The sequence below is a fragment of the Lotus japonicus genome, chromosome 4, assembly GCF_012489685.1.
Source record: "Lotus japonicus ecotype B-129 chromosome 4, LjGifu_v1.2".
Classification (NCBI taxonomy): Eukaryota; Viridiplantae; Streptophyta; class Magnoliopsida; order Fabales; family Fabaceae; genus Lotus; species Lotus japonicus.
The window spans coordinates 14,497,321-14,519,833 of NC_080044.1; the positions used below are offsets into that span (position 1 = coordinate 14,497,321).

At 35.9% G+C, this 22,513-nt stretch overlaps 1 protein-coding gene across 1 annotated transcript; it reads right to left on the bottom strand.

Moving 5' to 3' along the window:
• Positions 1 to 1,541: 1,541 nt before the first annotated feature.
• Positions 1,542 to 2,959, bottom strand: LOC130716088 (mitogen-activated protein kinase kinase kinase 20-like). The gene has a single exon (XM_057566276.1). The coding sequence runs from the start codon at positions 2,793 to 2,795 to the stop codon at positions 1,773 to 1,775; it is 1,023 nt and encodes a 340-aa protein (XP_057422259.1). The 5' UTR covers positions 2,796 to 2,959; the 3' UTR covers positions 1,542 to 1,772.
• Positions 2,960 to 22,513: the final 19,554 nt, after the last annotated feature.

Below are 22,513 nucleotides of genomic sequence, written 5' to 3' on the forward strand. Positions count from 1 at the left end.
CATTCCTACATTTGTGTTTTCGGCCATTTGGTCATTTTAACTTAGCATTGTAGTTTTTTCATAGTATTTCTCATCGACGTGATTTCACGATTGAGAAACATGCGTTCTCCTCTAGAAGCGTTGAATTAATGGAAGTGCAGTACAAAAAAAAAACACTTTGTAAGTATGATTTGACTGAATTTAACCGTCCTACCACTGATAAATCTTCATATACTTTAAGGAAGTGCAGTGCAGAAAAACACATTTTAGTGCTAACAGATCATAAGTGTGACCATTGCTTATGATCCTTGAATATTGGTTCTTACTGTCTTATTGTTTTGACCATGTTAATTGAGAGGGATTTTCATTCTTGTCTTTTTACTTTCTACTATTCTATCAAGACATTTCTAGATGTCAAAAATGAAGATATGATGACAGCCCAATTGGGGTGTTCCATTATTTGAATTTTGACCTTTTACTTTCTATTTCATTGTTCTAATATGATATCTCTGCTCTTTCCTACGAAAAGAAAACATACAGAATACTTTGATACCACTCTTAGTTAGCCAAAATTCCAAAATGCTTCCTAGAATGTTGGTAATGGTTGATGACTTGATTCCTTTCTTATCTTCCCTATTCTTATATATGATTACAAGAAGCTGAGAAGGTACTCCAACACAAATTGTTCAGGATTTTCTTAACACAAATTTGAAAGTACTAACCTTTTTACCTGGTTTTTTCTATTTTTCAACCTACTTTTGATCATTAATGTCTTAGGCACTATAACTTTGTTTCCAAAATGCTGGAAGAGCTGTCTCTTTGCTGGCACACGACACCGTGAAGGCCCAGTCTTACACTTTGATTTGAAAATTGAAACCAAAGATGTCAAAGGAATCCATCCACAGTAAAAGTAAATAGTGTCAACTGTCAAGTATTGTCAACTGTCAACCCAGACCAAATCATTCATCTAGTTTACCCATTTTCACCAATTTGTCAACGCGTTGAAGCAAAAAAAAAAAATTAAACTCTAGATATGTGACACCTATCAAACCAACAGAAAAAGTTCTAAACCTCAATTTTTACCTTCATGACAACAACTAATCATGTGCTCAATGATCATGTCTATCACTGTAATACATTAACTATGATAAAATCAAAATCGTGGTAAATAAAAACAAGGCCTAAAAACAAATTTTATTTTTAACTTTTACGACTATTCATCATGATTTTATGATTTTAACATCGCCGCTGAAGTCTTTATCGTGTATCCAAATGTTTACCCGATTAAATACATCAAACTCTGTAAAACCATGCCCCAACCCAAAAGGAAAAAAAAGAATAATGTTATGTACACACCTTTTGGAGAGGTGGAAAGAGGTGGAAGGAAGAGAGAGATAGGAAGAAAAGAAAAAGTAAGAGAGAGAAAGTATGAGATGTGATAGATGATAAGAGGAGAGAGATAGAAATAAAAAAAGGTGGAAATAAAGTGTTTAAAAAATGAAGTGTGTATATATCATTACTGGAAAAAAAATACTAAATGAAATATAAAGAACACAATTGAGGAATGGGAAAAATATGGCTTACTATTACAAAATCAGCCTCTGTACAATTGGCCACAAGCAGTGCCAGTTAAAACTCTTCCATCATGTAAGATCAAAGATTCATATATATACTAATATCATATACTAATACTAATCCTATTCAATTTACATACTAATTGAAGATTAGAATCATCAAATCCAAATAATCAAAATCTAATCAAAACTAAAATTATCAAATTTCTACTTCTGATTTCACCTAACAGTAGACCAACTATCTGATACCGACCAATTTACCGGCGATTGAACCGTCACGAGTTGCTGAAGCCGGTCCACCGGAGAACGCGAACACGGCGGCGACTGAAAATCCCACAGGCAAGTCTCTTCAGATTCCGGCGAGCTCGGAACGCTAGAGACCCAATCTGGGAAATCAAAGTGGCACCTCGGCGACTCCTTCAACGGAACCGCCGCAACAAAAGGGTGCTTCAAGAGCATCTCCGCCGTCCACCTCTTCCTCGGATCCTTCACGAAACACTTCTCAAGAAAATCCCTCCCCTCTTCCGATACCTCCTCTGGTATCTCCGGCGACTCTTCTCCGGCACCAATTCGAAGCAACAACGACCACATACTCGAATCCTTCTCAACATTCCACGCCGGCTTCCCGGACACCATCTCCACCACCGCACACCCCAGAGCCCAAACATCCGCCGGCGGTAAATTCTCGCCGGATTTAACCGATTCCGGCGACATAAACAGCGGCGTCCCCCTGCATTCAAACCCCTTCCCCTGTTCCTGTTCCACCCCTACCTCCTTCGCCAAACCGAAATCAGCAATCTTCACTTCACCATCGCCGAACACCAGAATGTTCTGAAGCTTGATATCACAGTGAATAAACCCATTGCTATGAATATGCAGAAGCCCCTCCACAACGGACCTAGTGTAACTCCGAACTTTATTCTCCGGAATCCGACCACCGTGGAATTTCACCTGATCGGCAAGGCTTCCACCGGCGGCGTACTCAAGGAACAAGTTGAACCTCTCCTCACCGTTTTCAAAGGTGCGATCACCGCCGAAACACCGAATGATTCTTGGGCATGATGAACCCAACCGATCAAGAACGTTTTTCTCATTCTCCAGAGAAGAAGAGGTGGAAGCCTCGGCGGATTTCACGACGGTCGGAAGAGGAAAACGGGTTGAAGAAGAACTTCCAGTGGGTATAGCTAAACTGACGGTGGCAAAGCTTCCACGACCAATCAAATCTCCTCGTACCCAATCCATGATGACACTGTACTCTGTTTTTGCTCTGTTTTCTTGTTCTCTGTTTTTGCTCTGTTTTTTTTGGTTGTTGCTAATTTTGCTTTGTGAAGAAGAAAAGAAAGAAAGACAAGTAGAGAAGAATGTGGCTTTACAAGAATGAAAACCCTCTTGTTTGTTTATATATGGTGTGGGAAATGTTAGTTGATGTGTGCAATTTGCAATGACCTAAGACTCAAGCTTTCTAGGGAAAATAAAATTAAATAAAGATTTTATTTTATTTTAGAAAAAATAATAAGGTGAGATTTGAGAAACTAAATAATAAATATGAGAGGGATGATTGGAGCACGTGATATGTGAGGATATTTTTATTTTCTAGAGTGTGATTTCCTATTTTGGCTCAACACCGAACTGATGAACGTTGTTGATGAAATGAGGGGTTTCTTAAAGATCTTCGTAAGATATTGTGCTAGTTGGATAGTGACTTGTAAGTATGGGTGTACAAAATTAACAATTCATGGGAAATTGGTTGTGTGGTGTGAATGATTTAGGAAATAAGAAATAATAACGTTTTACCCGTTTCCGTTGTGGTCATTTCATACATTCTTAGCATATATACAAATTATATTTTTGGGTCTTAGGTAAACTTTTACACGCACTTTATATTGAGTCATGATAATTCTATGTGTGAGGCGTGATAAGCATTTACCATGAGGTTGTTTCTTTGGGTCTATGAAGAGCATCTCATATCGTGTGACTCAATGAATTATAGTGTGTTTGATTTAGCGTTAGGTAGTCAAAAATCATGTAATATTAAAGAGTATCATGTTATTTTTTAAATCGTAATTATGGACATGATATTCACACCATTCACCGCTTTTGATTGCGTGACTCAATCAGTCATTGCTATGTTAATTGAAAATCTCAGAGCATCATGTTATTTTGCCTGAAATGATAAGTGTGATCATCACACTATTCCTTGTTTCTGATTGCGTGACTCAATAAGCCATGGTGTGTTTGCTTTTGTGTCTGTTAGCCAAAAAATCGTGTATTAAAGTGCATTGGGTTGTTTTTTAGGCTGGCATTATGAGCATGATCTTCACACTACAAACCGCTTAAAATCGCGTTACTCGATCATTCATAGTGTGCTTTATTATTTGATGGCCGAAATTCTCGGTCTAAAGAGAATCAAGTTGTTTTTTGGATTGTCATTATGAGCATGGCTTTTACACTACTCACCGCTTTAAATTGCGTGACTCAATCAATCACTCATGTTGTGCTTAGTGTCTGTTAGCTAAAAATCACATATTAAAGAGCATCAAGTTATTTTTGGGCTGAAATTATGAGCATGATTGTCACATTATTCACCGTTTTGGATCGCGTGACTCGATGATTCATGTGTTTGCTAGCTTTGATGTTTGTCAAGGGAAAATCATGTATTAAACGGTATAATTTAGAATTTTCTACTTTTAAAGTACATGATTATACACAAATCTCATGATAGTGCAACTCTATCGGAGTTGTCCAAAAAGGCCTGACCTGATCTGAAACCAACGAAACCGAGGCATTTTTGCGAAAAATATGTGGGTCGGGTTGGTGGTCAGGTGACGCGGGTGATGGAAGCCGATTTTTCCAATTTTGTGTGATTAGTTTTGATTTGGACTCTAGCCCGACCAATTAGACCGAAAAAAGCATAAAAAAAACTTGGGCCTAGTGGAAGAAGGTTCATCACTTAGCCTAGTTCTTCGTCTCAACATAAAATAAAATAAAACTCCAGTCTCTCACTCTCTAATCAGAGTCGCATATTCTCACCTCTCAAATCCTAATCTCCCTCTTTATGCTTCACTTGCGTCGCCGCACCCTACCACACCTGAAACCTTAATTTCCTTCACCTTGTGCTTCACCTTGCGCTACTACACCCCACCACACCTAAAACCTTAATCTCCTTCTCATTGTGTTTCACTTGGTGCTGCTGCACCTACATGGCCTCACCTATCCACTTACCATCTTCGTCGTTTCACCTTTCATGGAGCATTTCCCCTTCCCAAAATCTAGAATGAAACTCTAGCCTCTTTACTTCCCAGTAACAACCACCCCCACCAAGACTCACTGCTCGTGGATGTTCATTCCCTTGCGAGTTGATCTCTCTCATAAAGGTGGTCTCTTTCTTCCATGCAAAAGTTCATGTCTTCTGGCACATCTATAAAACATTCACTAGTGAAGCAGGCAAGAAGAATACGGGGATGAAGATGAAGATGCTCAAACACTAGGTTCTCACTCTCATCTCGCTTTATTTTTTCCTTATCATTTATGTTTCATTTCATTGGAATGGAATGGATTATTGAAGAAAGTTTACTTTGTTTCTCAATTTCATCTCATTTACCTCGTTCAACCCTCAACCTGTCAAAACCAATACCCTTATTGGACGATTGTGGTTTCAACTTTGTGTTGATTCTAACCGACAAAACCGACTTCATCAGCTTGAAACTACCCAATGGACAAGCCTAAGCTCTATCATGTTTTCTAAACTCTATTAGTTATCTTTTCATAACACGCTTTCAAGCATGTTTTCCTAACAAATGCGATTTTAGGTACGTTTTATAAAAGTTGAACCTCGTTTAATTAAAATGTGTAAAATAGTTACTTTCACATTTTTTTGCACTGAAAAGGCAAATTTAACTTTCCTATATAAGGTGGATTACGTGAATGTGTTTTTACTTTTTAGGTGTGTTAATTTGGAACACACTCTCTACTCAGTCTTATCCTTTTAACCAATTGCATATTGCCCAAACTTAATTAACAAACTGATAACTATTTGAATATTCCTAGCATTAATTGGAATATGCTTGTCGAAGCTGTCTCTTCAGAAGTGGTTAACTAAAAGAACATGCCCATAAAGTGGATAGGTAATTTGCATACACTGAATTTTTCCTTTTAATTAATTTGGTGAAATGTATACACTGATCGAATTAATTCTTAAAATGTTCCATCAATATCCGGATTTAACTTGTTAAATTATTTTAATAATTAATGTGGCCCATGTAACTTATAGAACTAATTTTATGAAAAGATCCTCAATGTGATGGTCATTAGGATATTAAAGCAATTAAAGTTAGTTGGGGGTTTCAAAATTCAATTTTGAATTTTCCCTCTCCTCTTCCTTCAGAAAATTAAAAGATAGTGGGTGGTTACAATAACCAACCTACAATAAAGGGTTTACTGAGCAGTTTTCAAAGGAACGTATTCTGCTTCTCTTCTCATCCATCAGAGAAGGACTGAAAGTGGAAGGCAAAGAGGAGAGAAAAGGATTCAGAGAGCTTAAGGATTTCTTCATGGATTCTGGCATGAATCAAGGTTAGTTATCTCCTCCCTTTAAAGTTAGTGAGAATCATATGAATTAAAGATCCTGGCTTAGGTTTTCTGTAAGTTGAAAACCCTAGAATAGATGAAATTTGCTTACAATTGGTATCAGAGCAAGGTTCCTAATTTTATGATTCTCCATTAAAGTTGAATTCTTTATTTTTCATGAACCCTAATTTAGAATTCGAAAATTTATGGATTCAATTATAGTATTTTTGTTTCCGCTGCCTTGTGCTAATTGGCTGTGGCTGACCGAAACTGTATTTCAATGGACGTGCCATGTGTATAGTTTAAAAAGATATGGCAATTCACAATAGCGTTTGTTTACCTATATTGACAGGTATATATAGGTGTAATTGAAATTGAAGTGCAAACCTAGTACAGTAAATTAACTTAAAGGAGACATACATACTCGTACAGTAAAATAATATTATATATTAAATGAGTATGTATTGTGAAATCATTGCAAAATTTATCTACTGAAAGTTATAGCTTCCGCATTATATTGACTAATTTTGCAGAAAAGATAATTGCTTGTAAGGTATAAATTATGAAATTAAATATATGAAGGATTTGTATCATCAAAGTGATCAAATGTGTTTATTTAATTTCATAATGTATGGTTGCAATTTATAGCCCATGGTTTTGATGCTATGAAAAGATGTAAGGGGCTTATGATGGCTTATCATTATAAGAAATATTTGTGTCACCCAAAGGTGGACCATTACTTATAATGTATGGCATTAAAGAAAGAATTGACATACTTGAAAAATGTGTTTATATATCTAAAGATTTATAAACATGTTAATTATTTGTCTATTAAAGTAGTTTTAATAGCATCATTATTGTTTGAAGTTATGAATTTAAGTTACATCCAAAGATGAGCTTAAATGCATAGGTAAAGTTATTTGTTTGAATCCATTTAAGTTACTCAAAGCATTAATGTGTAAGCTTATCAATGTTTTGCAGCTATGACTTCTTTGTCTGCTGGGGTCACTGGTGTGATCAAGTTCAATGGTCTTAACTATGCTGATTGGTCGGAACAGATTCAGTTTCAACTGGGTTATATGGATTTAGACCTAGCAATAGTTACAGACGAAAAGCCTGCAGCCATTACTGAGACCAGTACAGATGATGACAAGTCTTATTATGAGGCTTGGGTAAGGTCTAACAGGCTGTGTTTGAACTTGATGAGAATGACAATGGCTGAAAATGTTAAGCCATCCATGCCCAAAACAGACAATGCAAGGGAATTTATGGCAAAAGTTAAGGAGTTCTCACAATCAGACATAACTGACAAGTCCATTGTGGGAACTCTAATGAGTGAGTTGACGACCAAAAGGTTTGATTGGTCTCAACCCATTCATGATCATGTGACTAGCATGGCAAATCTGGCAGCAAAGCTGAAGTCCATGGGTATGGATGTAAGTGAGTCTTTTCTCGTGCAGTTTATTATTAACTCACTTCCTTCTGAGTTTGGCCAGTTCCAGGTGAACTACAACACCATTAAGGAAAAATGGAACTTTCAGGAAATTAAGGCCATGTTGATTCAGGAGGAAGGGAGATTAAAGAAAGAGAAAGACCACTCCATTCATCTCACGACTCATGATGGAGCTAGTAGCAGCAAGGCTAAACCAGGTAAAAAGGAACAGAAGAAGGACAAAGCCTTAAAGGTTAAAGAGGGCCGAATCCATAAGGAGCATGTGTGCTACTTCTGTAAGAAGGCTGGACACTTCAAGAAAGATTGTCCGAAAAGAAAGGCTTGGTTCGAAAAGAAAGGTACATTTTATGTTTCAATTAGTTTCGAATCAAACCTTATTGAAGTACCTAACAATACCTGGTGGTTGGATTCTGGTGCAACTACTCATGTGTCACATATTATGCAGGGATTCCTTTCGATCCAGCCCATAAGAGGAACTGAAAAGTTTCTGTACATGGGAAACAGGATGAAAGCACGAATTGAAGGAATTGGGACTTACAGATTGATCTTGGACACTGGTCATCAGTTAGATCTAGAAAAGTGTCTATATGTTCCTGGATGTGCTAGAAATCTTGTTTCAGTAGGAAAGTTGGATCCCGCTTAGGTTTTGATTTTAAGATTGGACATGGTGGTTTTTCTTTGTATAAACTTGCGTACTATTATGGTTCTGGTACTTTGTTGGATGGTTTATACCGTTTCAATCTTGATGTTAATTTTGTTGAATCCCTGTTTAATGTTGAGCACAATAGTAGTGTTAAATGTACTGCACGTAATGAATGCTCTGCTTTCTTGTGGCATAAAAGATTAGGTCACATATCCAAAGAAAGGATGATGAGGTTAATGAAAAGTGAAATGTTTCCTCAATTGGATTTTGCTGACTTGGATATATGTGTGGATTGCATTAAAGGCAAGCAAACCAAACATATATCAAAGAACCCGGCTACAAGAAGTAGTCAACTCATTGAGTTGATACACACTGATATCTGTGGTCCTTTTGATGTTCCATCTTGGGGTGGAGAAAAGTATTTCATTCTCTTTATTGATGACTTCTCACGTTATTGTTATATGTATCTGCTGCATGAAAAGTCTCAATCAGTGAATGTCCTTGAGATATTCATTAATGAGGTGGAAAGACAGCTAGATAGAAAAGTGAAAGTTGTGAGGTCTGATAGAGGAGGTGAATTTTATGGTAAATTCAATGAAAGTGGACAATGTCCAGGTCCTTTTGCAAAGCTTCTTGAAAGTCGGGGCATATGTGCACAGTATACATTGCCTGGTACACCACAACAAAATGGTGTAGCAGAAAGGCGGAATCGTACTCTTATGGATATGGTTAGAAGTATGTTAAGTAATAGTAATGTACCTTTTTCATTATGGATGCATGCATTAAAGACAGCCACATATCTGCTTAATAGGGTTCCTAGTAAAGCGGTTCCTAAGACTCCTTATGAACTGTGGACAGTAAGGAAACCTAGTTTAAGGCATTTGCATGTTTGGGGTTGTCAAGCAGAAGTAAGGTTATACAATCCCCATGAAAAGAAGCTTGATGAAAGAACCATTAGCGGTTACTTCATTGGCTATCCTGAAAAGTCAAAAGGGTACATATTCTATTGTCCTAACCATAGTACGAGAATTGTAGAGTCTGGTAATGCTCAGTTCATTGAGAATGGTCAGTTCAGTGGGAGTGATGAATCACGAAAGGTGGATATTCGAGAAACTCAAGATAATTCAATTGATGTTTCTCCTCATATTGTTGTTCCTCTTGTATCACAGTCACATAACACAAGGAGACAACAAATTAATGTTCCAAATCCACAAAATGAACATGAAAGTAATGAGCCAGCTGACAATGCACAAGTCACAAATGAACAAGTGGAAAAAGAGGCACAAGAAATAGCATTAAGAAGGTCTGAAAGACCTAAGAGATCAGCTATTTCAAATGACTATGTGATTTATTCACTTGAGAATGTATGTGACTTGAGCATTGATGAGGATCCAGTCTCGTTCAAACAAGCCATGGAATGTAGCAATTCTGAAAAGTGGTTCAATGCTATGAAAGAAGAGTTGAAATCTATGGACGACAATAAAGTATGGGAACTAGTCGAGTTGCCTCAAGGTTCAAAACGAGTCGGATGCAAGTGGGTCTTTAAGACTAAACATGACTCGAAAGGCAACATTGAAAGATATAAGGCTAGACTTGTCGCCAAGGGTTATACTCAAAAGGATGACATTGACTACAAAGAAACCTTCTCTCCAGTTTCTAAGAAGGACTCTTTGAGAATTGTCATGGCTTTGGTGGCTCATTATGACCTAGAGCTTCACCAAATGGACGTAAAAACCGCTTTTCTGAATGGTGACTTGGAAGAAGAAGTTTATATGGACCAACCAGAGGGTTTCTTGACCACAGGAAAGGATAATTTGGTGTGTAAGTTAAAGAAATCAATATATGGACTAAAACAAGCTTCCCGACAATGGTATCTCAAGTTCAATGATACCATTACGTCATTTGGTTTTGTAGAGAACACCGTTGATCGGTGTATCTATATGAAGGTCAGTGGGAGCAAGTTTATTATTTTGGTTCTGTATGTTGATGATATCCTACTTGTTGCTAATGATATCAGTTTGTTACATGATGTAAAGAAATTTCTCTCTAACAACTTTGAAATGAAAGATATGGGTGAGGCATCCTATGTTATAGGAATAGAAATATTCCGTAATAGATCAGAAGGGTTGTTAGGATTGTCTCAGAAAGGTTATATCAATAAAGTGTTAGAGAGATTTAGAATGAAAAGTTGCTCCGCAGGAATAGTTCCAATTCAGAAAGGGGACAAGTTTAGTAATATGCAATGTCCTAAGAATGATTTGGAACGAAAGGAAATGGAGTCTATTCCCTATGCATCAGTGGTTGGGAGTTTAATGTATGCTCAAACATGCACTCGGCCAGATATCAGCTTTGCTGTTGGAATGTTAGGCCGATATCAAAGTAATCCCGGAATGGACCACTGGAAAGCTGCAAAGAAAGTCCTTAGGTACTTACAAGGCACCAAGGATCACATGCTTACATACAGGAGGTCAGATCACATTGAAGTGGTTGGCTACTCGGATTCAGACTATGCTGGATGTGTAGATTCAAGGAAATCTACATTTGGTTATGTATTTTTGCTCTCTGGTGGAGCAATATCATGGAAGAGTGCAAAACAATCAGTTATTGCTACTTCAACTATGGAGGCTGAATTTGTGGCTTGCTTTGAGGCCAGTATTCATGCATTATGGTTGCGGAATTTTATCTTAGGGCTTGGTATTGTCGACAGTATAGAAAGGCCGCTAAGAATTTATTGCGATAATTCTGCAGCTGTCTTCTTCTCTAAGAATGATAAGTACTCTAAGGGTGCAAAGCACATGGATTTAAAGTACTTAGCTGTCAAAGAAGAAGTGCAGAAACATAGAGTGTCTATTGAGCATATTGGTACTGATATGATGATAGCGGATCCGCTAACTAAGGGATTGCCGCCCAAAACATTTTCTGGCCATGCTGTAGAGATGGGCATTATAGACAAGTCCTTGTTAGCATAATATTATAGAATGCATATGTACATATGATGGGTTTGCTTGTATGGACATGACACTTATGAATTCAATTAAATATGTGTTTCTGTTTGTTTTACTTGTTATTCATAGTACGGTGTATACGTGTATGGCTTAGATGAGATAACAAGTTGTGTTTTGTTTGAAAACATTAAAGTTGAACATTGCAGGAAGTGTTCATTAAAGTTGTTTTGTTTTGAGTTGGTTCTGTGATACATGGAAGGGATCATGTCGCATGATGACTTGTGACCGCCATGATCCGATCATCTCATTTCAATTAAAGATGATGACTTGATAAATTTCAGCGTAAAGCGCGCACTTATGGTTTGTTGAATCATCAAGTCGTCACATGGGCTAAGTGGGAGATTGTTAAATTATTTTAATAATTAATGTGGCCCATGTAACTTATAGAACTAATTTATGAAAAGATCCTCAATGTGATGGTCATTAGGATATTAAAGCAATTAAAGTTAGTTGGGGGTTTCAAAATTCAATTTTGAATTTTCCCTCTCCTCTTCCTTCAGAAAATTAAAAGATAGTGGGTGGTTACAATAACCAACCTACAATAAAGGGTTTACTGAGCAGTTTTCAAAGGAACGTATTCTGCTTCTCTTCTCATCCATCAGAGAAGGACTGAAAGTGGAAGGGAAAGAGGAGAGAAAAGGATTCAGAGAGCTTAAGGATTTCTTCATGGATTCTGGCATGAATCAAGGTTAGTTATCTCCTCCATTTAAAGTTAGTGAGAATCATATGAATTAAAGATCCTGGCTTAGGTTTTCTGTAAGTTGAAAACCCTAGAATAGATGAAATTTGCTTACATAACTTACCTTGTGCATATTTACCAATGTGTATAGAACCGGACCGATAACTGAACCGGTCAAGCTAGGTACTGGTTCCCAAAACTTCATAAAATGTTAACAAAAAAACCAATATAATCCACTCAATATTAAATCATTATACTCAATAAAAAAAATATACTCCGGATGTTTTTCAATTTTCATAGATTTAATTGATTCAATTTAATTTAAAAGCTATGGGAGGATCAATATAAAAATAATATCTAAAAAATAATTCTAGTAAATGTAAATAAAAATGTACAGCACGTGATCCATCATTCGTTAATCGGAAAAGCACTCCTCCAAATTCATGTCAAATAATAAAGATTTGATTTGTGCGCAACACCATTATATGAAACATTTTACAGATACAACTCAATATTCAATCTCTATTAGATATAATCAAATCAGTATCCTATTTAATTGAAATCAAATCAGATAAATAATGAATATTGATCCTTTATTGATAACGAAATCAGTTGCGTGTATAATTTATTATTGTAGAGTAAATTAAGATTCTAATTAGTTTAGGAAGCTTCATTTGAATGGTGTAAAAAGTGTGATTAAAAAAAGACCCACTTTGTTAGATACTCCAACCTCAATAATAGGTTCATGCGCTTCACATTGGTAATTAAAATATAGAGGTTCGCAATATTAGCCAAAAGGAAAAACCTGTTTAGTGTTTCTAATGTGAGCAACAACTCTGTACCCCAAAAAAATGTGAGCAACAATTCTTAAAGTGAAAAAAGTAATAATCTATTATATTTATGTTTTAATATTTCAAAAAATATTTTAATGAGTTAATTTTTGTTAGAAATTTGGGTATGATAATCCTGGATAACTTCGAAGAATCGTGTTCGTACACTTTCCGAACAAAGTATTTCGACCCTATTCTTGCCTGGGTTCACGAAATCCTTGTTGGGATAATTTTTGAAGAACAATCTGCTCCTTGGAACCCCGCAATCTAATCGCGGTCAATTATGCGTTGGCTCAACAAGCGTGCACTCCGCACTACCCTAACTCGTTTCCGAGCTTAACGCGTAATCGCATCGACCTACAATAAATCACATTACTACTAAAATCCATTGATGATACTAAAATCACCAACAATTTTCACACTCTAAATGTAAAACAGTCTTACACACTCAATCAAATTATACCACGTAGCCACGTAGGACCAAATGGCATTATGGCGCATATGATCAATTGAATATCAATGTAAAAAAAAGTATATACTTATTGTGCATCAAATTTTTTTCTCTAAAACTTATAAAGTTTTAATATTAATAAGAGTTCAATGGATATGCACAGACAGTGTAAAATAGTTTTACACAGTCATCCAATCAAAGCATGCCACATAGGAGAGATAATTACATTTGACTTTAATTTTAATTAAAAGAATAAGATATTTTCTGATTTGGCGGAATTCAATTGAATGTCTGTGTAAAACTATTTTACACTGTCGGTGCATATTCATTAAACTCTATTAATAATGGGTATAATTTTAATTTCTCACTTCAGATTAGAAAAAAATTTCACCCCAAATCAAAAAATTAGAAAAAAATTATCCTATCAGAAAATAATATAGAGGTTGGATTTGTACCATTAGCCGCCGACACTCGCAAAACGCGCTTCTAATTATATATACTTTTAAAACGTGCGCATCTATATATTTCGCTGGGAAGATATTTCAAAAACGTGCATTTAATTATTGATTAAGCAATTTAAAATATTTGTCTAATCATTTTACTACTTTCTCCAATTTTTTATGAGTCACTTTAATTTTGAATAGGGTCCACACTCAAGGAGTGATACAAAACTAAAAATAAAATATTCAATTTAATCTAAATTCTGTTATCGAGGGTAATAAACCAGATTAAAACAAAAATAACTTTTTACATCAAAATTACTAAAATAATTTTTTTGTTACAAAATGGATATTAGGATATATAGTTTTCATCAGATGCCAAAATCAATTAAGTTGTGCCATCGATAGTTAAAAATATCTGAGATGGAGAATGGAGTATATTGATTATGTTGAGTATGTGCCTTCATGGGTCCTATATGAGTAGGAGCAACTAACTTGAAATCAATTGACAACTTTTATGGTTGGTTTATCATATAATTTGATAAGACAATTAATGAAATCAAGTTACGCGACTATGCCTTATGGGTTCTAAATGAGGGGGAGCAATTAACTAAAATAACAACTTACCATTTAACATAATTTGTTAAGATAGAAATCAAGTTGACATCGGTACCAACAAGCACTTCACCGATCTAACTTAGCGTGCGTTTATTTCATATTTTGACACTAGGAAAAGATACACATTTTAGAGTAAAAAATAGTGCCGTCTCCAACATCGACACTATTTCCCACTATTTATCGTCAGCTAAATTACACAAACTGTCAAAATAAAAATTTCATTTTATTAGTGCGTCGGCTTAACAACAATTATTGTCAGTAGTGACTGTTGACGGAAAACTCATTAGCTCACTTAGCATTCACCCACCAACAATTAGCCCCAGTTTGAGTTACGCTACATTCATCAATCAACATATATAGCGCAATTGAGATCAATGCTAAAGTAAACTCGGTCCTGTTCATATCATAGGCCCAAATACGACATTAATCTTTGATGATTTATCTGCTTCATCGGTCTTATAAGCTCATTCACTCCCTCAAACCCTCGTCCAAACTTTCCCTTTGCCACCCCCTCCCCCTCGAGCAGCACCATATCCACTATGGCGCCAACCATACCTTTGTCTCCATCCTCTATCCGCCATTGGTTCACATTTTCCCTAACCCTCACAGGTCCTTCCTTGTCCCTATGCCCTCATGGGTTCTAAATGAGTGGGAGCATTAAATAAAATGACAACTTATCGCTAAACATAATTTGTTAAGATATAAATCAAGTTAGAAATTTGACTATGACATTGAAACCCAAGTACCCAACAAGTACTTCACCAATATTATGTCATATTATAACACTATAAAAAAATTGTCATCTTAAAGTAACAAAATAGTATCGGTCGTGATCACATCGACACTGTTTTCCTCTATTTTTCATCAGCTAAATTGATACAAATTGTCAAAACAATTTTTTTTCCCTAACTATGGCATCGGCTTCATATTTTTGCTAGAGCATATATATTGATAACTTCATATGACCTAGGGTTGAACGGCTTTTGAATAGATGCATATAGGTCTGCCCTTAGGGTGGATCATGTTAAAATCTAATTCATTTTACCATAAGTTATGTTTTTACTATTAACAAATAATATATTATTAAAAATATATTTTTATATGCTAATTAATTTGCAGAATAATATATTTTTTTAGAAAAATGGAAGTTATACATAGCTTCAAAGTTCAAACCCATATATTTGGAACTTGGAAAGCATATGCCTGATCAATGATCATGTGAAACCAGCAGTGACGTCCTTTGATTTGAAGTGCATGCCATCCCTATGTAGTGAACTGAAAATGGGCATATGGTTGATGCTATATACCCTAAAAAATGGAAATAATATGCTACATGAAGAGACTTTCTCCGATCCGATGAGTATATATATTATATTATTATTAGCACTACTTGCAAAATAATCAACCCTGATTCACGAGGTCACCGACAATTGCGACTAGTTGGTTTGGAAGAATTTCGTGTAATGAACATGCAATCAAAGCATCTAGGTATGGGTCACAGGAAAGGAATCACCAACAACTAACTAAACAAGAAATGTAAAATGTGCCACTATTTAATAACATATCCCCTATTTTCATAAGCTTAACTACTGACTGTCTCCATTGAGTGAGGATCGAAGATATATATAATAAAGCTTTACCTTTTTTTATTAGAGTAAATGGTCAATTTTTTAAAGGCCGGTAAATGGTCTAATTAATTAATATATGATTTTGTTTAAGCGAATTAGATTTAATTCATCAGTGAAAAAATGACGTTAGTAGCAGCAATTTTTACAATTATTGTTTGTTTTTTTACTGTCACTTACTCACTTAACGTCATTATTCATTTTCCACGAATAACTATAAACCAATATTTTTTCTATGCAACATTGTATAAACCCATATGATTTAAATGATTTGTGACCGATTTTTTTTACCTACAAATTAAAATCATTGCTAAATAATGCACATCTACATTGCGCTAATTTTACTATGGTTTTCTCATGATATTGTGCTCAAATGTTGTAAGATAAACAAGAAATGATGATAGGAAATAGGGAAATGAAAATGACCAAGTTATTTGGCTGAACTCAAAGCCTTTAATGTTGATGCTTAATACTCGGTGACAACTAAAAACATGTTTTTTTTTTTTGATAAGCCAAAAAATATATTGAAGAGAAGTACAAGGGTACTTCAACTCAATACAAGAAGAGTTATAGATAGCTACAAAGATTACACCACAAGTTCCATAAGAAGGAAAAAAGAAAAAAACCCTTGGGAGCAAGGCTTTGCAAACAATGCCTCATAAAAACCTTACTAGGAAAACCCCCTTGGGAAAAACCTAGAAAGGAAAAAAAGAACATTATTTACAAAGCCAAGATGACACCACCAAGGGGCCAAGAAAACAGCTAATTGATCCAAGACAATGTAGTGCTCCACCAACCAAATCCACCTCAGCCAAACATAAACAACAATAATAACAAGAAAGCCAACACCATAGTTCGCTCAACACTAATTAGTAGCCCCAAGGTAACCAACAGAGAAAGAATTCAGTATGGCATACTCCATTCCCCACCAATACAATATACGAAAAAACCAATCTGCATAAACCATATCAGATAGGAAACCACTGCCATATACTACTCTGCATTGTAGATGACAAAATAGCTCTCCAACTCACCACCAAACAAAGGCATGGTCCAGTCCATTATCAGCATCAAAAATATTCAGAGAAAAGCTAATGCATCATTTTAATGCACTCCACAGGATTCATTAACCATTCAAAAAAGGAGGAGATAAAATTATTCTCATTTGATCTCAGCCAAAGCCAGACCTTATGCTGCACTAAATCCACTACTCTATCAATCTCAACAGAATCTCCCCTGAATATAGCTCCATTCCTGCACTGCCATAGTGAGTTAACACATGCAATCCATATCATATTCATCACCAGCCATGATTTCTTGCTTGCCAATAAAAGATTTTCATGAGAATAAAAATGCATCTCTGCACCATTCGACATAGCTGTTTGAATCCCCAACCAACTATACAGCTTCATCCACACCCTCCATGCCACTTGACAATTAAAAAACAAATGTTGATTGCACTCTTCATCAGAATCACACAGGCCACAGGCAAGAGATGCATTTGCAGGTAGTGCATGTCTTCTTGCTAAATCAGTTCTAGTTTGAACTCTATTAATTATAACCTTCCAGGATAACGCAAGCTGACTTGAAGGAGCTTTAGTCCTCCAAATTTGTTTAAATACTCGCATTTCCTCCAACCCAGAGATACCTATTAGTGCTCCATAAGCAGATTTAACACTATAAATACCCGTAGCATCTTTTACCCAGCACCAAGAATCACACACCCCCACCTTTGGAGAGAAACTTCCTATAAGTTGCAGCAATTCCTCTGTTTTTAACCTCTCCCGATCCAGCAAAGGCCTTTGCCAATCAAACCTCCACTTCCAACACCCATTCTCCCAACTTCCCATCTCATGGATTGAAGCCTCTTGCTGCGTAGACAGAATAAATAGCCTTGGTAAAATCCAGCACAAAGCCCCACCACCGGTCCAATTCTCTTTCCAAAAAGATACCTCCTTACCATCCCCAATTCTTCGGCTGACACCTTCATTAAACCACATCCCATCCACTTCTCCAAAGCACATTGAATACAAGTCCTTCCACCACAAAGAATCTCGCGGGTGCACCTCACCTTTGTACTTTGAGTGCAGAATCTTACACCAAACACTTTCCTTTTCCCTCAACAAACGCCAACGCCATTTTCCTAACAATGCATGATTGAACGAGCTCAAATCCTTCACTCCCAACCCACCTTCCTCCTTTGGCCTACAAATCCTAGACCACTCCACCCACGCAATCTTTCCTCCACCTTCCACACCCCCCAAAGAGACCTCCTCATTATCTTATTACATTCAGAAATAATGCCAGCAGGCATCTTGAAGAAGGATAAATAATATAAAGGAATAGAGGATAAAACGGATTTCAGAAGACATAACCTTCCTCCAAATGACAAGTACCTTTTTTTCCAACTTGAGAGCCTCTTCCTAAGCTTTTTCAACACAGGATCCCAAAACACAAGCCTCCTGGGATTACCCCCCACCGGCAACCCCAAATAAGTAAAAGGTAGTATCATCTGTTGGCAATGAAGCATATTTGAAAGACTAACCAGCAAACTAGGTTCAACACCCACACCTGACAATTTGCTCTTAAAAAAATTAACCTTCAACCCAGCACACAACTCGAAGCAGCGCAATATAGATTTGACTGCAAACAAATTCTGAATAGTAGCTTCACCCATTATAATAGTGTCGTCAGCGAACTGTAGTAAGGAAACTACAGGCCCATTTACACCACAGAATCTGAATGGAGAGAATTTACCTTTTAACACAGCTTGCTTCATTAAACCATTTAAACCCTCTGCAATAATTATAAATAGAAAGGGGGCCAAGGGATCACCTTGCCTCAAACCCTTTTCCATTATAAACTCCTCGGTTGGGCTGCCATTTACCAAAACGGAAACAGAGGATGAAGACAAACAACCCTTTATCCACCTTATCCATCTTTCACCGAAATTCATCCTTCCAAGCATATAAAAAAGAAACTCCCAATTAACAGAGTCATATGCCTTTTCATAATCAATTTTCATCAGAAAAGTAGGCAACTTGTTCCTCTTCGCTTCGTGAACAACCTCATTTGCAATAAGAACGCTATCCAACATATTTCTCCCCCCAACAAAAGCGAATTGACACTCATCAATGATAGAGGAAATGACCCCCTTTTAAACGGTTTGCAAGAAGTTTTGATATTACCTTATACATATAGCTCACAAGTGATATCGGTCGAAAATCGTTCAAACCTTGTGGATTGTCAACTTTTGGTATCAATGCGATGAATGAAGCGTTTGTACCCCGTGGACAGACTCCATTCTTATGAAACTCTTCCGCCAACCTTTTAAAATCATCTTTCAGGATATCCCAGAAATTTTTAATAAAAGTGAAGTTCACCCCATCAGGACCAGGGCTCTTATCCCCTGCACAACCCCAAACTGCCTCCCTCAACTCCTCCTCAGAAAAAGGATCCTCCAACGACCGAGCCCCATTATTAGACAAAGAGCTGAATGGCACTCCATCTAGGAGAGGTAGCGTTACATTTTCAATGATCAAACTATGCAGCTCTATTTATACCATTAAAAAGAAAATAAGAGATAAAATGATTAGTTATGAATCAACATGAATTTAGCGTTGTTGTATTAAAAAATGATAAAAAGGTTAGCGTTTGCCATTGTCGATGCTAAGTACTTGGTCAAAAATATCGTCAACCTATAAGCTTGACCCTAATAATTACGATTTAGCATCAGCCCTGTTGTCACCGACATGTAGGGTTGACTTAAAGTCGGCTAAAATGACGCAAAAATGTAGCCTCAACATTTTTCTAAGTAAGATATTAGCTTAATTCAACTCTTTTAATGTCTAACCTAGTACCGATCTAAATTGGTTGTACCATCAAATTCTTGCTTGTTAGCCACCCTAATAGCACTTTTTTTGTATCACTGCTACTCTATTCGTTTGGGACACTTCAATTCTCAATTACAATAAGGCATCACTCGAGCTCAAAATGCATCACGGGACCTTTTTTATTTCTTTTCATAGAAAAATGAGTTGGGAAGGAATATGCTAAATTCTAACGTTAATTAGAGGTACACCTTAATTTTTTATGGAAAATGATGTATGGCACGACAGATTTGTCGTGAAAAATGCACAAGGTGCAGATTCTCGCGGTTTGGAGCCGCCAGAAAATGTAAAATTAATTTTTTTTGTGGCACTGCATGTTTGTGGCGGTTTTAAACCGATAGAAACTACAATCGTGCACTCTCGTGCATACCAGTCTCGTGCCATATAGCACTGCTGATTTTTTTATGTAAAAATCAATTTGGAGTTTGTGGTGAATTAATTACTTTTTGACAATAGTACCCTTATTAATTAATTGAGCTTTCTCTAACTTTTCACCCACATAAGCATTAATGATGCATAGGAATTAAGAAAAGTAGGTTAAGGGTAATTTTGAAAAATCAATATACATTGTGGACAAATTTAATGCACTAAACTACTTTAACTAGATTTTTTAAGAGACGCAAAATGGTATTGATCCGGTCATATTTATAAGAACAAAAAAAAATCACATAGTTTAAGAAATGTAGTTAAATTAATTAAAATGCATTAAACTTATCCTAAATTAATGAGACTGGAAATGAGAGAAAAAACTTAATGAGACACATTTTACTAGTTAGAATTACTAACGACATCATTGGAAAGAAAAAATCAATATAACACAAACTTTCATTTACTTCTTACTCTCTTTGTCCCCTATTATAAGTCACTTTTACCTTATTTGCTTAGATTAAGAAAAATAGTTAAACGTAGTTAGTAGCAATAAATTTGTAGTTGTTTTAAATAATTTTCCTGAATTACCCTCATTGAAAATCATCTCTCCTTATTAATATTCCAATATCTCTGGATGATAGTGGTCTTGGAAACAAAGAAAATTTTGAAAAGTGAAAAAATTCTTTTAATATTAAGCATTAAGCATAAGGGTAAATATGTAAAGAAATAATCAATGCTTCATAGAAATTGTAAAGTGACTTATATTATGGAAAAAAAAATCTTAAAAGTATGACTTATAATAAAAATCAAGATTTTTCTTCTCTTTGTCGGAAGTACTAAAAAGGAACGGTAATTACAAGTTATTTAAAGGTAAACCATGTCATGAGAATCCAAAAATGAAAATGAGAAGTTAAACAAATAAATTTCTCATATTTATGTATTTGTGTAAAAAAAAAAGTCAAATTGCATGCAATGCCTGTTTTGGTGCATCGGGTAAATTAAACCAGGAAAAATTGACTGCATGCACAAAATTAAATGCACCATATGGCCAACTAACAGTGGCTGTGCCTCTATCGAAAAGTAGATGAGATTTGCGGCGCCGGCCAGTTGCATGAAACAGGCAAGTGGTGATCCGATCCATTAAAGTCATTGGCTGCAGACAAGTTACAGTAATTCAGCTGCCAAATAAATAAACTAAAGTCGCTTGAAAATCAAGCAACTAGTCAAGCACCAGTGAGGTATGACCATGCCTACACCACATCCTTTATTGAATTAAATATATATTGATCTTTTTTTCCTCTCACTCAGAGGAGTATATATTATATTCATTGAAATGATTTTTCGTTTATTTTAAGACACAATAATGATATGTTATGAACGATAAACAAATTATGTTGGCACCGCACTTTCAACTTGGAAGCTTGGAATCTCCCACACCCTATCCTAAGCGTTCTTTTTGGTTTTGCTTTTTGGGCATTCTGATGAAGATTTCATCTGTATTGACAGATGAAAGAAAAGACTAAAAGAGGCTGGGATTGGTCAGCTAGGAATATCCTTAAGAAGAAGCATATGTTATGTTGCAAGCAGATCCGGTTCTGTGTACTAAGCCTCAATCACGTGCTCCAGAGTATATAGCTTATATTGGGGTGTACGCATTTATGTGCAAATCCAATGTACATTTTATTCCCTCTAACTTGCCTATATTTTAGGTTTTATCTGGATTGGTGAATGATAAAGTAGCCAAATGAAATGAAATAGAATATATAAATATAGTTTTTTTTTAAATATTAAGAGTAAAACTATATACAAAAAATGGTTTCAAAACATTTTACAAAACACATTTTGACATGTAATGACCTCTCACATGAATGGTTATCCCTATGGCTTTGTTTATTATGAGAGAGTTATAAGAAAGCGAGATATATGAGAGAAAGAGTAGAGCGACCAATCTTGTTATGACCTTAAGATGAGGAAAGAGAGAGAATATCAGTAAGACGACCCACTATTTTTTCTAGTCTCTCATTTTAGTGCAAGCTTAGAGTTGACTCTACTTTATGTTTAAATCGTCTACTGAAAAGTAATTGTTACTTTCTTGAACCTATGATATGTCACCATCACTCTAACTTGTATTTGGTCTTTAGCTCTGTAGTGTACTTGGTCAAATGATGATACCATATATGATCTCGTTCAACCTGAGTAAGACGACTCATGCTCTTATAGTCATATAGTGTCTTTGCTTTGAGATTTGAGACGTTGTGAGATTCCAAAGTAAGATGATATCTTCATTAAACGTCATTGAACAACCTCAAATATGCTTCATGTTTTGAGAGACAATGTTCATGAAATTCCAAAATGTCATAGTTAAGCATTCGCTTATATGATGTACTTATA

Excerpts from the sequence above, each read along its gene's own strand:
- LOC130716088 (XM_057566276.1), bottom strand. The coding sequence starts at position 2,795 with ATGGATTGGGTACGAGGAGATTTGATTGGTCGTGGAAGCTTTGCCACC.